The sequence below is a fragment of the Polypterus senegalus genome, chromosome 6 (genome assembly GCF_016835505.1).
Source record: "Polypterus senegalus isolate Bchr_013 chromosome 6, ASM1683550v1, whole genome shotgun sequence".
NCBI classification, from domain to species: domain Eukaryota; kingdom Metazoa; phylum Chordata; class Cladistia; order Polypteriformes; family Polypteridae; genus Polypterus; species Polypterus senegalus.
In genome coordinates this window covers 147,642,072-147,659,567 of record NC_053159.1, presented here as the reverse complement: position 1 = coordinate 147,659,567, position 17,496 = coordinate 147,642,072, and the positions used below count along the sequence as shown (strand labels likewise).

The following is a 17,496-nucleotide window of genomic DNA, read 5'->3' as shown; positions in this document are numbered from 1 at the left end:
GATCTGAGTCCATTGTCTTTTGAGTGACTAGGAGGCTTCGCCCCCTGCTCGCTTCGCTCGCCAACCCCTGTGTTTGGTTAATCGGCTATACAATTTAAAATTTTTTTTTCTTTGGAATTGTTCCAATTTCATTATTTGCACTTTTACTTTAAAGCTTCATTAAAAACAATATTTTTTGGAGACACATTGTGACAACGCAATGTATAACTGCCTGTGAGTGAATATTTTCTGTTTCTCTAATAAATAATCCAACTTTTTCTAATGTTTGTCCCTGTGATTTATTGATTGTCATAGCAAAAGCTATTCTCACAGTAAACTGTAAACATTTTCATACAAATGGCATATCACGATCTCCTTTGGTGTGTAATGTTATTCGCGGAATATATGCATTACCTTTCTTTTTGCCTGTTAAAATTTGCATCACTTCCCCGTGATCATAAATATACACCTGACCGAATTGTGTATTCTTTGAAATTCAACTTGTCGTTCCTTTAACTCTTGCAGGACCACAGATTCTCATAGCGTATGGTCCATTATTGTGTAAATCCACGTTTTGTGCATAAGTATGATGCGAATGCGAAAAGACTTTGTTGTCTACTCTTTGCCTTTTATTTCTGACCTTGATTTGCCTTGCTCTTTTTTCAATTACACCTGGTTCTGATGATTAATCACCTTTTGTTTTGCGGTAATGCCACCTTGTCTATCTTTTCTTTGATACTGTAGCGACTGATATGATAAAGTGTCACAAAAGATTTACTTGAACAATCGCTGACTTCATAACCCCAAACACATCTTTCTAGCACCCTCTCCAATCCTTCATCCCCCGCGTCTCGACCCTCCTTACCGCATCAATCAATACCCCGCTATCACTCTTACGTGCTGTACTCTGCCCACCCTCAATCGGACCGAACAGTCACTTTAAACAAAAAAGGCCGCAACCTGGCTGGGACACTGCAATAGTTTCGAATTTTACTTGTTTCATAAACTCTTATCTGCCTTTTTTTCTCTCCAGCGCTTTGGGTGTCTATTCTCCATATTGTCCTTATACACTTTATATGTGTTGACAGCACATGATCTGTGTGCAATACGTGCTTTTACACGACTGACTGTTTTTTGAGGGATGTGCTCTTAGATGATATCTGTTGTAAGCAGGCACCAAGTCTCATGTTTACGGTCCCTGCGAGACGCTCCGTGGCAAGTTTCTTTTGTCTCGCGGGTCTTTTAAATGTCTTTCGAGAACTTCCGAGAAGATAACGTATCATTGCGTTGCTTTTGCTTTCCAGGATTTCTTTTTATAATAGAGAGATATTATTACCAAATTATAATTCAGCCTCACTATTTGTAGTGATAAGATGACTGAATGCTGCTGGTTTTCTTCCACCCAGTGGGCAGGGCAGATTCTGTTTTAGTACAGATTAGCAGATGATACTTGAGTCAAAACACCAGACCAAGTTCCTTATATAAAGATCTATAAATTAATAAATGTAACCCAAAACACTAAGCCAAATATTTTCCCTTTTTAGAATTTTTTAAACACTGAAAATACCCTCAATAACTGATTTAACTGGACTCCTAGGGATATTCTGTGACTTGGCACTCCGAACAATGACATCACGTGCACTTCCAGTAGCCCTACCATAGGAACGACATCAGTACTGGCTACAAACCATGCCAAAATGGCATGCAAAACACAATGGTGTCAAGGAAGATTGTGAAAATAAATGAACAACCTTGAAATAATATTGAAACAAAAATTAAAGAAATTAATTCTACATACTCTGAACCCTCTAAACAGCATGTACATGTCTTGCCAGAAACAAAGAGAAATGCAGAAAAAAATTTTAAAACAAGAATATCACAACAGGTTTGTGATCATTATAATTCCACTGTTGATGCCTACCTTTAACAATGTTCAATTTTGACTCCTACACTGTATAAATTGTTTTAGATTTCTAAGTCAGTTGATTTAAACTTTTTCTTCATATGTTGCATCATTCACTTATCATGATTTGACATTGTATTTTGTAGCTAATTTGGTTGTTGTTAAGCATACAATTGTTTTATTTCTTTTCAAGAAATTCTTGAGAAGTTTGTTTTACTCCATTCCTGATCTCTGGTTCTGATTGAGATCAAATGTTAATGTAAATTGTTAAAGCACCTACCATATGTGCAGAAGTAAAAGGTGGCATATGGTTCTTTTGCCTTGTCTTTGTATTTTTATCTTAAATCCTAAACTATTTTGGGCCTATGGTAGACACAGTATATGTGTATACACTGGTGCAAAGTTAAGTAGCTATTTTGGATTTAGTAAAAATGTTTTTATTGTATACAATTTTTCCCAAACAGAAAGAACAATTTGCCCTAAACGTGTTGCTGTATATGATACTATTTCACTTGATTTATAATTGAAGAGTATGCAACTATATGATGTTGCAGTGAGGTGGCCTGCATATGAATACAAATGAAAGTGCTGCTATCGCATAAAACAGCCAACTGATTTCTGTTGAAAGGCAGAAGGGCCATAGTTTTTCATTTATTCATTTAGTCCCCAAATAGTATCCTTCAGATACAACTTCACACACAGAAATACCAATTTAGAGTCACTGATTGATCTAATATTGTGAACTAAAGCAAACATCATACAAGCATGGAGAAATGTATACTTCTACATCAGCGATAATTGTTGTAGATAACAATGGAGCTGCCTCATTAACTTCCAATATGTAAGGTAGCTGTATATAAAATATACATTACAAAAACAGATCTTGACCATTTGTATAGCCTTTTACCTATAATAATTCACTTCAAAGCCCAGAGATTTTAAAGATTATCTTGATCTTAGAGAATTGCTGTCAGTCCATGTACAATGGAGCTAAAGTGGTTAAAACATTATTATTTATTTAGCACACGCCCAAGGTTACTTAAGAAAACAAACCATTATACAACAAATGCAGTGGAGTTTGAGAAATTAGAATGTACAGAGTTGACAAGTAATAGAGCACAAACTTTAAAGTAAAGCACAATAAAGTTTTTCAATTAACTAGATAGATAGATAGATAGATAGATAGATAGATAGATAGATAGATAGATAGATAGATAGATAGATAGATAGATAGATAGATAGATAGATAGATAGATAGATAGATAGATAGATACTTTATTAATATTATGTGAAAGGGAAATTCACATACTCCAGCAGCAGCATACTGATAAAAAAAAAAAAAATTAATTAAAGAGTGATAAAAATGCAGGTATAACAGGCAGTTAATTTTGTATAATGTTAACATTTACCCGGGGGTGGAATTGAAGAGTCGCATAGTGGGGGAACAATTTCCTCAGTCTGTCAGTGGAGCAGGACAGTGACAGCAGTCTGTCGCTGAAGCTGCTCCTCTGTCTGGAGATGTTCCTGTTCAGTGGATGCAGTGGATTCTCCGTGATTGACAGGAGCCTGCTCAGCACCCGTCGCTCCGCCACAAATGTCAAACTGTCCAGCTCTGTGCCTAAAATAGAGCCTGCCTTCCTCACCAGTTTGTCCAGGCATGAGGCGTCCCTCTTCTTTATGCTGTCTCCCGAACACACCACTATCTAGAAAAGGGCACTCGTCACAACCGTCTGATAGAACATCTGCAGCATCTTATTGCAGATGTTGAAAGAAGCCAGTCTTCTAAGAAAGTATAGTCCCAAGATTATATGAAAAATAGTATTTAAAGCAGAAGTTCTTTGACGGTTAATGGAATTATATAAAACATCTGTCCAACTTTCCATTTTTTGACTCCCGTAGTGTAATTTAGGGTCAGTTAAGTATTCAACTCTCTCTCCAGCGCTGAGAACAAACCAGGAACTAACGTTCTACTGAAGACTGCTCTCCATGTAGGAAGGTATGGAATGATTCTGTAGTGAAACTTACACATTTTTGAGATGTTGGGTAAAGTAAATGTGTTTATTCAATATTTTACAGTAATTGTCAGGGGATGTTGATTTTATCATCTTCATAAACAGCTAGATATTTTCAATTCATTGGTTCCATGGCAGCTAACATGAATGAAAATCAAAAAACAAATTTTTCTAAAATGTTTTTAAGTGTTTAGTATATTGTGCTTCTAGATTCATAGAAAGAAGTACAGTGAAAGATTCCAAAAAAATAATTCAATTTTCACCTTAAATAATTAATCCATTTTAACAAACAACATGAATGCTTTTCTGAATGTGGTTGCAACATTATGTTGATAAATGTGTTAGGATATGTGAGCAGGAAATGTTGTGACGACTGTTTCAGAAAACAAAATGCCTGGCATTTTCAAATGGATGTGCAATATTGTTAGAAACGTGTAGTCTAACAGCTACTAGGCATTTAATGGTCTCATCAACATTACTAATGAATGCAGTGCAGACCACAGGGATGATGATTCAAGCTCCGATACTAATGTAGAAGTTCAGTATGCTATATTTACCAAGTGGATAAAAGTCATCAGCCTTCTGAAACATAAGTGCATACAAGTTCTTTAGATTGTCTGAGAATTAAAGAAAATATGTAGTGAACAAACGGTTATACCGAACTGTGATTGGAGGAAGAGCTATGCTGCCCCCCCGTCCATACATCTTAAGTTAGCATTTGTAAAAATGGTAGATCACTAAGACTGTGGATAAAATAACGATGATCTTGAAAGACAGTTATATAAAAAATCATCAGAGGTTAAGCGTAATGTACATTAAAATTTAATATTTTGATAATTGTTTGTATTTTACCATTTATGAATTAATTAATGACTTAAAGAAACAAAACAGCTTTCTTTAAATTATGCACTATAAACCCCCCAAAGTTTTAGCAATGCTATCACTGATAAGCAGTTTATGTTAAGTGCTGCTTTGGGGAATGTAATTTGAGGTAAAGGGGTTGAAGGCATTCCTCAATCTTCTTGGTGCTTGACTGTATCTCTGGGCAGGATATTCTTATGAGTCATTCCCCTCCATAAACCTTTGAAACTGGCCACCTAGCCTGAGCTGAAAGTGCAGTCTGTATGGCTGGAGATCGTGATGAAACAAGAACTATTTTGAAGTAGGGAGTCAACTTGTTATTGAAAAACTAAATTCAAGTTGAATAGGATTGATCACTGAATCAGGAGATTAACTCTGCACCACAATGCCCCACTGGTCTGGGATGTGAAACAGGAAACAAAATATGACATATGTTCGGACTTTTTGTCTCTCATTCTCACTCTCTACCATTTTCCACCCATGGAGGTGCAAGCCATCACTCTTTGTATTTAAAAGCCTTGTGGTAGCAAAGTCCAAGCTGGACCAGATGCAGTGCTACCTGGTAATAAGTGTATGAACTCAAGATGAATCGCCACCAAGGCTGTAATGGTATTTTTTTGATGCACTCATTTGAGTTTGTTTATTATTTTACACATATTATATATAGTAGATATATGAGTAACTTTTTTTTCCTTCTGCCTCTTCTGGTACTTTGTCTTGTTGCCTGAGGTCTAAGATATAAAAGGTAATGTAACATAAGAGGACCATTGCAAGGATTTGGGGACATTTTGTTAAGGTCTACATAATAAAGAGTATAAAGGGGAGAAAAGGGTCACCCTAGGATCCTAACACAGCAAAGGAAGCATTTATGGATTAATTTTATTCTGTTGAATATAACAACTTGCAATGGACAAAATAATGTAAGTATTTTAACATGTTTCCCAGGCTCATGCAGAGCCCAAAGAATCATGACACTGAGTAGCAGGGCTGATGTGGGTTCCTGAATTAATCAACGCTTTAAGGTGTTATAGTCGCAAGTGGTGAAGCCAGCTATAAATAGGATTCAGAGAGGCACAGCTTCTCCTCAGGTAATACTTTCTGAAGTTATTTTTCTATGCTATTCATAGACTTCATATAAATAAATTACTTTAAAAGTGAGTTTTTAAATAATTTGGACAGTTTCTCATTTTATTTTTAAATTCATGTTCTGAATAGACAGCATTCACTCAAAACATATTTTAATTTCTGACGGCTTACAAACAGCATGGAATATAGAATTTGAGTCTGTTTGAAAACACTAAACATTAATATTGTACTACAGTAGGAAGATAGAAGTTTTGGAAACATTCATAGCATACTAAAAACCTTAGAGCTGTTTAGATAAATTTTGTCCAGGTGGGAATAAATTTGGAAAATAATTACACCTTTTAATCACCACTGGATATAATTCAGCATGTAGAGGATAAGAGCTACAGACTAATGAAATGTATCAACACTCCAGGCCTGTTTTGACTGGCGTTATCTGTAGGCAGATTGAAAAGATGTCTCAGGTCTTTGCCTTTGGGAATGTAGTATAAACAAAGATAAAAGGAGGTTCTCCTTGTTGTTGTCAGTTTGCAGAAATATGTAATATTTATCTCTTGTAAGCCTATGTTTTCTTTTAAAATAAAATCATAGCTTCAAAATATGTACAGCAATTCAGGATTATTCAACAATAACAACAGCACTAATGCTTATGGCCTATCCTATGTGCAAGGCCTTCAGTGCTCCACAGCCTCATCATTGAATTAAAATGGATAAAAAAGAGAGATGGATAGACAGGCTTAGCTGATAACTAATGAAGCTAAATTTAAGGTAATGAATTGCACGGTCCTCCCTGCGTGGAGTTTGCATGGTCTCCCCGTGTCTGCGTGGGTTTCCTCCGGGTGCTCCGGTTTCCTCCCACAGTCCAAAGACATGCAGGTTAGGTGCACTGGCGATTCTAAATTGTCCCTAGTGTGTGCTTGGTATGTGGGTGTGTGTGTCCTGCGGTGGGCTGGCACCCTGCCCGGGGTTTGTTTCCTGCCTTGCACCCTGTGTTGGCTGGGATTGGCTCTAGCAGACCCCGTGACCCTGTAGTTAGGATATAGCGGGCTGGATAATGGATGGATGCATAAATTACACACTGTATGTTATACAACATTGAGTCACAATTCATTTAATTTGGTTTCTTTGACACTCATCAACAGAAAGACTCTTTAATGTCAAAGTGAAAACAGATATTTGCAAAGTGACCTACTTTTATTACAAATATAAAACATTAAATTGAGCATTCACCTCCTTTATATGACACACACTTTAATCATCACTGGTGTAGCCAATTGGCTTTAGAAGTCGTATAATTATTTCACTGAGTATCAGCTGTCTGTAGTCAAGGGGTTTAAGTTGATTGTATTAAAAGTGAGACCCCGGGGAAGACTCGGGACATGCTGGAGGGACTATGTCTCCCAGCTGGCCTGGGATCGCCTCAGGATTCCCCTGGAAGAGCTAGAAGAAGTGGCCGGGGAAAGGGAAGTCTGGGCATCTCTGCTCAAGCTGCTGCCCCTGTGACCCGATCTCGGATAAGTGGAAGAGGATGGATAGATGGATGGTGTATTATAAGTGAGGTAGCATTATGGCCTCACCTACACAAAGCAGACACAAAAACACTTTCACATTCTTGAAAATGTGAATGAACAGCACAAGTTGGTATGGAGACAAGAAAATAACCAAGAATATCCCCCTGGAGACCATTTAAATCAATTATTGAGAAATAGAAAGAGTATTACACAGCTGTGAATCTGCCTAGAGCAGGCTGTCCATGTTATGCTTGCAATATGTACATTTTACAACAGTGTGTTCTTCTTTGAAGTGTTTGATTTTAGAGGGTGAGTTTTGGCGGGATTAGTTGTTCAGAAATAAACGCCTTCCTGAGACAAACTGCACCTGTATGCTCTCATATTGTATGCAACAGTCCACAATGAAGAAGACCACCAGAAGACCTCTGTTAATTCTAATGGAATTACAAGCTACAGTGGGTGAGATTGGAGAGTCTCTGTATGCAATAACTGTTGCCTAGGTATTCAGCAGTCACATCATCATGGGAGAGAAGCAAAGAGAAAACCTCTGTTGCCAATACACCCAACATCTTGGCTGGGGTTTTTCAGAAGGCACACATGAGACTGAAGTCACCTGGAACAAACTAAACGCCATGTTTGACATGTGCCAAATGCTGCACATTATCAAATTGTCCCATTTTGAAACATTGTGACGACAGCATTATGTTTTGGTGATACTTCTCTGCACCAGGCTCTTGGAAGGCCTGTGATGGTAGAGGGTAAAATGTGTACGTTGAAATACAGGGAAATCCTGGACGAAAACCTGATAAAGTCTGCAAGAAACTTGTGCCTTGAGAGAAGAAGGCTGTTCACTCAGAAGAATGAGGGACAAAATAGCAGTGTCCCGATGTACAATGTTGCTAGAGACCTGGGCACACAGATTCAAAAGCTAGAATGGCTGCCAAAGTTGCATCTACAAACACTGACTTGAAGGGTATTTTTTGTTTTTTATTCATAATTAATTTAGACGACTGTATAGAGTCTTTTCACTTTTTCTGTTGATCAGTGCCCATGGACTATGATGTTTGCTGATGTCATTGTGATCTGTAGCGATAGTAGGAAGCAGGTTGAGGAGACCCTGGAGAGGTAGAGATATGCTCTAGAGAGGAGAGGAATGAAGGTCAGTAGGAACAAGACAGAATACATGTGTGTAAATGAGAGGGAGGTCAGTGGAATGGTGAGGATGCAGGGAGTAGAGCTGGCGAATATGGATAAGTTTAAATACTTGGGATCAACAGTACAGAGAAAGGGGATTGCAAAAGAGAATTGAAAAGGATAGTGCAGGCAGGCTGGAATGGGAGGAGAAGAGTGTCAGGAGGAATTTGTGACAGACGAGTATCAGCAAGAGTGAAAGGGAAGGTCTACAGGACGGTAGTGAGACCAGCTATGTTATATGGGCTGGAGACGGTGGCACTGACCAGAAAGCCGGAGACAGAGCTGGAGGTGGCAGAGGTAAAGATGATAAGATTTGCATTGGGTGTGAGGAGGATGAACAGGATTAGAAATGAGTACATTAGAGGGTCAGCTCAAGTTGGATGGTTGGGAGACAAAATCAGAGAACTGAGATTGTGTTGGTTTGGACATGTGTAGAGGAGAGATGCTGGGTATATTGGGAGAAGGATGTTAAAATAGAGCTACCAGGGAAGAGGAAAAGAGGAGGGCCTAAGCGATAGTTTATGGATGTGGTGAGAGAGGACATGCAGGTGGTGGGTGTAACAGAACAAGATGCAGAGGAAAGAAAATATGGAAGAAGATGATCCGCTGTGGCAACCCTTTACGGGAGCAGCCAACAGAAGAAGAAGAAGAAGAAGTGTCAAAATATACAGATTAAATCAACTGTGTTTCAATGTTGTATAATAAAAAATATGAAAACTTCCAAGGGTATGAGTACTATTTATAGGCACTGTATATATAAAGATGGAGTTAGTAAGGACTTGTATCAGTGTTCATCTGCAAAAGAGGTTGAAAGAAAGGTAAAATGATGAACTATGTACTTTCAGTACATGGTGTCTTTAACCTTCCTTTTCTTTTGACCTGGTGTTAACCTTTACCTTATTTAACATGCCAAATGTTTCCTTTGAATAATCAACTCCACTAAATCAAATGAAAAATGAAACATTTAATTATTTTAATACTAATTATTTCAAGTGGGAGAGAAATTGCTTTTTTGGCTCTCATAAGCACTAGATTTTGATTAATTAACTATTCTTGTCTTTTCCTCAATTTACAAATAAAACACAACAGGGAAAGAAAATTATTGTATGCATTGTGGACAACTGATGCTCAAGTAAACATTTTGTGAACAGCAACATGTTATTATGTCCTTCCACAAACACATTAAACTATGCAATCCAAAAAAAACAATGTCTATATTTAGACAAGTGCGCCAAACACACATCTTTTGATGCAACTACATAAACATACAGGACAGGAGGGGGACAAAATAATGGAAACACTTAATCATATATTAATAATAAGGACCGAACTAAAGGGTAGGGCCAACTTTTATATTGAGAACAAAAGTCATCTTCTTGGAATGCTTGCATACGAGTCCTGAACTGCGTGTTGCTTTATATTGCACCTGTTCTAAAAAAACAGACTCCAGTAATTTGAGGGATGAAATTAAAAATCAACTTTATATTCTCTAGTTCAGATGTTTCTGTGAAAGTCTGATCATGCTTAGATCTGGGGCCTAATGTATAAACGGTGCATATGCACAAAAATGTTGCCTAAGAACTTTTCCACGTTCAAATAGCGATGTATAAAACCTAAACTTGGCATAAAGCCATGCGCATTTCCACGGTAGCTCATACCCTGTCGTACGCAAGTTCTGTGCTCGGTTTTGCAGACTGGCGGCACCCAGCATCAAAGCAGTGCTACTGTTCCTGTGTGGTTTCCCTTTCTTTTTTAAATCCACATCCCTAACACAGCTTTATAAATACACTGAAATTAACCGCATAAGGTTTATTAGTTTAATGCATCTGATTGTAATTAACCTGTAACTATACAATAGTCCACAGAATGGTCAAACTATTCCAAATACCGTAACTGCTTAGCATTGTTACTCTCACTGCACCTCCTTCTTCTTCTTTCAGCTGCTCCCGTTAGGGGTTGCCATAGTGGATCATCTTTTTCTATATTACTCTCACTGCACCACTCAGAGTATTTATATCACTGTATCTGAGTGTCAATCACAGCTGTACAGCAGCTGATCGGAAAGAGAATTATTGGTATACAGCATCAAGCACACGCTGCCTCAGCCATGCTGTCTATTGAACTGCAGTCATACGGCAAACGCTTCAGAGCCTTTCCTCGCGGTTCAGAAACAGTTTCATCCCAAGAACTATAAACGCAATCACTCAATCAGTCAATCAAGTGCTCCTTGTAGAACTGTTTGTACTTATACAGTAAGTACAATTACCTCACTGTAAACTTGCAATACAGTTATAATATTGCACAACCTGAGCCCAGAAGCACGTAGCAATTCACACACATAGAGCACACAGAAAATCAAATACAAAACAAAGGATTTAACGTGCTACTTTAGTTACGATGGGATTTGAGAAACTAGTAAATTAAACAATTTTAAGATGACGTTTATGATGTCCTACTTTAATGACAAAATAAAAACTATGTGATTAAAGTGGAAATTTTAAGATTAAAGTTGACTTTTCGTGCCTTTTTCCCAGCATGTGCGTTATTTTTTTCTCTGTAGCCTAATAAGTTTTCATATGAAACTCATATTCACTCCGACGGTGGGCTACGACTCCTTTTCACGGTGACTTTGATATCTGATAACTTCTTTTTTATTTTGGGCACTGTATGACTTTGTGAACTTGAGCTTTAGAGTTTCTCTGACACGCTATGTCACTCGATCAATTTCCTTTTATTGTTTATACCACTGTTTAAACCAGCAAATAGTATGTTTTTCTTTGCCTCCACTTGGCATTCACTGAAACTCCATTTTCCCACGTGCTATTGCCATTGCCTTTTCACAGAACATTGAGCTTAAGGGTTATTTATATTGATTTGGATATTCAAAGAGGTGTAATTCTGGGAGGAGCTGGGGTGCTCCCGTGCATGTGTGTTAATTTTCACGCTGACTGGGATTTATGTAGCGGAAGAACGTGGAACCTGGAGTTCAAACAGATCTATGTTTTTGGATTTTTTTGTGCGTAAGCACATTTCCTCTTTTGTGCTTACGTCATGTTATAGTGCGAATTCTGCATGAGGTCCCTGGTGATTGGAGATGCTATGAGACGTGTTCTTCCTGGTTTTTATGTAATGACTCATGAATTAGCTCAGAGGTGTGTATGGAAATAATACCATTCTGGAAAAAGGAAACATCATGAGAGAACTGTGTCTCTACTATAGTATGGACTTAACCCTGTAAAGTGTGCTCATATTCCTTGACCATTATATGACCATACAGATAAATCATTAAATCTGAAGCCTCTCATGAGATAGCTGCTCATATCATTATGGCTCCCAGACCACATTTAGCAATTAGACAGTGTGGGTTGAAGGAATATTTTAGCCTTTTCCAATGTACAGTATATCATTCCAGATGTGGGAAACAGGATGAAAGATGACACATCAGACCATAATACTTTTCTCAGGAGTCTATGTATTGTGCTCCTTACACCAGGTTATACATCTTTGTGAACTGTTTACTAGTTTACAAATGGCTGCCCTGCCATGGATTTCCTGCTTTACGAGGCTTATAACTACAGTTTCTATTGATGCAAGATAGAGGGGTGCTGATTCAATTCTGTGTTTTGTTGGTTGTTTTTTTTTTTTTTTGAGACTTTATTTTTGAGCATTTAGCAACAATTCCATGAAATGCTCTTCTAGCAACTGTTTCTCATTGCTACTGCAATTTGTCCATGTATGACATATCATGTCACTGTTTTAAAGGCTATTTCTTTCAAAGTTTTTATTTATTCATGTTTATACAAGGAGATATAACATTTGCCTACTCAGTTACATCAAATAACAGACAGAAATGAAATAAAAAAAAAAAACAAATAGCGAAAAGACAGGTTAAAAACTTGCATGGAAATTCTAAAATAGTAACATCATTTGGAAAACTGATGACATGTCAGGTAAGGTCAGGTTAGGAAGCATGCACTGGTACAGCACGTTGCAGCACCCAACACGTGACAAAACAGCTCGGAATCCTGGTTGGCAACCCCCTCAGGCAGACATGTAGTCCAGTCCCACCCTCCAGAAATGACCATCAATCTGCCACAGCTAGGTGTTACATAGGCATCCCCTTGGCATGGTCCAGCCGCTCGGGTCCTCAACAATGAGGATTCTGTGAGCCGGATCACCCTCGGATAATTGTGCCACATTTCTGTAGTGCCATAACTGATGCTTCCTCACAATGACGCATCACAATCATTTGTAGTAACAAAAAAGTATTGTATTTGTCATTTAAACAAATTGAGTATCACATACATTAATACTGACTCTTATATCAAATGGCATAAAACAGACTTATGCATTGGATTTGTCATTCCAACAGATGACGCATCACTGTTAGAATGACAAATGCAAAGTATTTTATTACTACATGCATTACCAAATACTTTACATATGTTAATGTTGAGGTCTACATTGATGACATATATCAACCTGTCTTAGATGCGAAGCACAGCTAGTCATCCTTTAAAATGCTGCTGTATTTATGCTTAAAATGGTAGATGCTAAAAATATTAGATGCTGAATGATGATTTTCTGGTTTGCCAGGAAAAGAAACCATAATTTCCTCAAATGTATTCCCACATACACATAATTTACTTAATTTGAGAAATGTCAGAGGTAGCCCTGTGTCCTTGGCACTAGACCTGTTTACCAAGGCTTAAATCAATAGGAAACCATACCCCTAATAATGAACACATGCTTTTACTCATCTCGACAAAAAACTGTGCTTTTGTCCACTAGACACGAGTAATGCACCTCAACTGAGAGGCCAGTGGTAGTATCCTTCTTAAAAAGTGTCTCACGTCCTTCTTAAAATCTGCTTCCCTTTATTGCATTTTTTTCAATCTTCCATTGCTGTTGTGTGTGTGTGTGTTTTTTTTTTTTTTAAAACAAAAATCCCACACCACAGAATTGTACAAATACAGTAAAAATCTTCTAACTTTGATGTTCTGCTGAATGTGGGAAGAGCTGACAGGTGCTGGTAAGGGGGGCTATTGTTGATAGCTTGCATTTGGTGAGTCTGTGTCTGCCTTTAAAAAGGCAACTGCTTGAATCGCAGAGACATGTCACACAGGAGGAAGGGTCCTTGGGGAGTTGTAGCTTCGAAAAGATGGGAACACACAAGGGGATTTACTCTGAGGGAACATAAGATGAGGTTACAATAACCTACTACCAACAGCTATTTACAGTCTCCCATCAGTATTTACATTAATCATAAGACCCACTGACTGCTGTCAGGGGCAAGACCTTGGATCTCAATTATCCTCTGGCAGCCGCTTATTGTCATATACAACCAAGCTAAATGAAATGCAGTATTACAGTTTACAAAACTGGCAGATAAGACATGTACTGTAAGATGGCAAATCTGCTTTTAAAAATATATATATATTTACCACATAAAGGTCCTTCATCCGACCCATCAGGGCAGTCATTTTTTCCATTGCAGATTTTCTCCCATGGCAGACAAATAGTGGTATTGCTGGCACAAGAATATTTTGGCGGTTTACAGATTTTACTGGCACAGTTGTCTTCATCAGAATGATCTTCACAGTCATTATCACCATCACAAACCCAATTTACACTGATGCATTTTCCTTGAAAAAAAAAAAATATACACATGTGTATGCATTATGCAAAACATATGTAGAAGCCTATAAATATTTAATTCATGATAATCACATACAGCAATATTGTATGAATTACATTACAGATATCAAGTACCAAGAAATCCAGAGCGTAATCTTTACCCAGCAATATTAAAAATATTTAATTTGTAACAAGAAGAACTTATTTTTCTGTTTGCCTTAAATAGTTTCTTCACAGAAATATTTTTTTTTTCTTATTAAAGGACTATAGTGAGCCAGCACTTATAAAGTTGGCATTTTGAGCAAACTGGGAACAAACCCTGTACAGGTTGTCATCTCTTACCAGGGCATTGGTCGCATAAACTGCGACATTCACTCATACTGGGCCACTTTTTGTATGTGTATCTTTAGAAAACATAATTTCCAAGAAAAAATTGACACTGACACTAGGTAAATGTGTAAACATCACACAGATAATGGCCGAGCCAGAATTTGAACACAAGTCTTTGGAATTATAAGTCTATAAACACTGCATGACTGCAGCACACTCACCTGAAATGCAAAAAAATTCCTTTTTAAAAGTTGTATAGAGAATGAAAGGTATAACTAAATATTAAATTGACATACTATCTCAGTTTATGAGAGGGACCCGACCCCTGGTCAGGAATGGGCACCACAACGATATAATGATGACTGTGGTTTTTAAGTGAAAGGCTGTCAGATAAGAAATAACCACAACAAAAATGAGCAAAAATTATTACTCCTCATGAGTCCTTCAGGTTTAGTTTGATCTAGATAAGTGACACATTAGAAATTACAAAACCCTTAAGAAAGAAATATTGACCCATGGTCAAGTTAGGTGCTTCGGTCAAACCTGCAAGCAAAATGTTAAAAAAAAGGTGGTGCAACCAGATGGAGGGGTGGAGTTGGTGGAGATCAAGGGTCAACTATTTGCATATTGAGAGGTGCTGAAAGCATATACTGGCGTTTCTCCTTTTAATTTGCTGTATGTCATACAACCACAAAGGAATCTTGACTTATTCAAAGAAAACTGGAAAGTTCAGTGTGATACCCAAAATAAGGTGCTGGATTGTTAAACTGGGCAAATGTTTTAAAAAGCTGCTCCCTTTTGTGTGTGAAAACATTGAAAACGCACAGCACAGGTAAACAAGTCCTTCTGATCGTGGAAATATGTTAAGCATGTTTCACCATAGAAGACTGAGACATTGTCCTCATTCCCACCTCACACTCTCAGGTGGTAGAACATTGGCAGGGGCTATACAAGAAAAAATGGGACTGGCTGACAGTATGTTAAAACAACCTAATCGGTGTGCTATTGAATGTGTTTGTGACATAAATTTACCAAAGCCTTGGAAAGTAAGGGACAAGTTCAACAATGCACAATGTGGCATCCTCATTCTTCACTTCATTCTTTGAATCATCTTCTCTAAATTTGGGAGAACAACTTTATTCTCAACAGAAACACTAGATGTTATACATTTTGTAACTGGAAGGCACTACTGTGCTTCTCTTACAATACAAAGATTGTTATGAGACTAGTTCGATAGATAGATAGATAGATAGATAGATAGATAGATAGATAGATAGATAGATAGATAGATAGATAGATAGATAGATAGATAGATAGATAGATAGATAGATAGATAGATAGATAGATAGATAGATAGATACTGATCCAAAGGGGAAGAGTGCTGTGTTGCAGTAGCCAAAACACAAACACTGTACAAAAAACACACAAAATAAACCAATAATAAAAATATCAAAGTATTTTAAAAACAAACGAGCCAGAGGTTCTGTTATAGCATCTAATGATGGCCAGTAACAAAGTCCTTTGTAGGCACTCTCTGGAGCATTGCAGAAGAATAAGCCTTGTACTAAAGTTGCTCTGCAGGAAGCAAACAAACCAAAGTCAGTGTTTTCTGTTAATGAAGATCATTTCATAATTCTTGGAGAAAAAAATAAAACATGCCAGTTCAAAGACAGCCACCTCTGAAGGCCACCTCTGAAGGCTTGCAGACCAACAGTGGTTTCAAAGACGGCATCTCTTTCAACATGACTCCCAGGCCACTGCTTCCCAGATGGTGCTCTGTTACACTTGACAAACTTAGGGAATTTAGGATGCCATGCATGCCAAAGAAAACTTCAGATTCATCAGATAGTAAAAATAATAAAGAATTTTAAGTCCATGATCTAATAAAACCAATCATTCACAAAATACTTAGAAAATCTTAGGGCAAAAAACACAAAGATATCATTGGCAAAAAAAAAAAAAATCAGAGAGACTAGAGTAGTACATGTTTCAAAGTTGGAACAACATTAAAGAAAAGGCTACACATTTCAAAGTCACAAAATTAACAGTAAGACTTAGACTGTACAGACATGAACTAATTAATTCTAGCTGGCCAGAAGATAAACCTGTATAAAGCCTGGTTCTTTCTGTTTGTCAGTATGCCTGTAGATTCTTTCCCTGTATGCTGGAGCACGTATGTACGTTCAAACCCTTTTTCCAACAGCTCATTAGCCTCGGTATGGCTAGTAAAAACAATAAATGGGCATCATGGTTCCATCTACCCCTGCTAGACAGTAGGTGGTATCACCTTCCAGGCAGGGTGCCATTGTTGTTTCTCTCTCTCCCTCTCTATAAGTATAGGATTTGACATGGTATCCTTGGCATCTTTTGAGTGGCTTTCCTTCTAGTGCTCTGATGCAATCTACCCTTGTTACTTTCAGGGTGCCAAGCTTAGTTCCCTATGCTGCTGCCTCTAGAGATTTCCCTTAAGGCACCCATTGAGACATGGGACTGCCTTCTCTTAGCAGCCCCTTTCCTCTAACACTGGTGTGGTATAACTAGCCTGTTTTTAAAAATACCCTTCTTTTTAATTGGGAGAGATAGAAAAATGAAAATGCTAAACCAAAAATGCTTCCACTATAAAATAAATCTATATAACGAAAAGGTCCGTACATCTGTTTATTAATTTTCAAAACCTGATTAAACTTATCAATCTGTAAAATAAAAATAGTTAAACCAAACAAGGTTTTAATTTATTCCTAACTGTGACAGTGAGAATGTTAAATTACTGATATGACTAAACCTTAGTCAGGTCACAGAAATTTGCCTTACTGTAGCTAAAAAACATATTGGATAACAAAAAATGGCCTGTCTACAAAATTGCCACCTTGCTACTATATATGCACTATAGCAAAGACACAGCTTGTAGCACTTTTCCACCCAAGACTTAATATACAAACAAATACTAGGCAATTTTCAAAAATAATTTGAATAAATTAAGATA

At 37.5% G+C, this 17,496-nt stretch overlaps 1 protein-coding gene across 1 annotated transcript in view; it reads right to left on the bottom strand.

Annotated features, from left to right (window-relative positions):
- LOC120530667 (low-density lipoprotein receptor-related protein 1B-like) overlaps positions 1-17,496 on the bottom strand; it is a 1,848,048-nt gene that overhangs the window by 742,955 nt on the left and 1,087,597 nt on the right. The window contains exon 23 of the mRNA XM_039755091.1: positions 13,991-14,191. Coding sequence (XP_039611025.1) covers positions 13,991-14,191 — 201 coding nt within the window. The remainder of the gene's footprint in view (positions 1-13,990; positions 14,192-17,496) is intronic.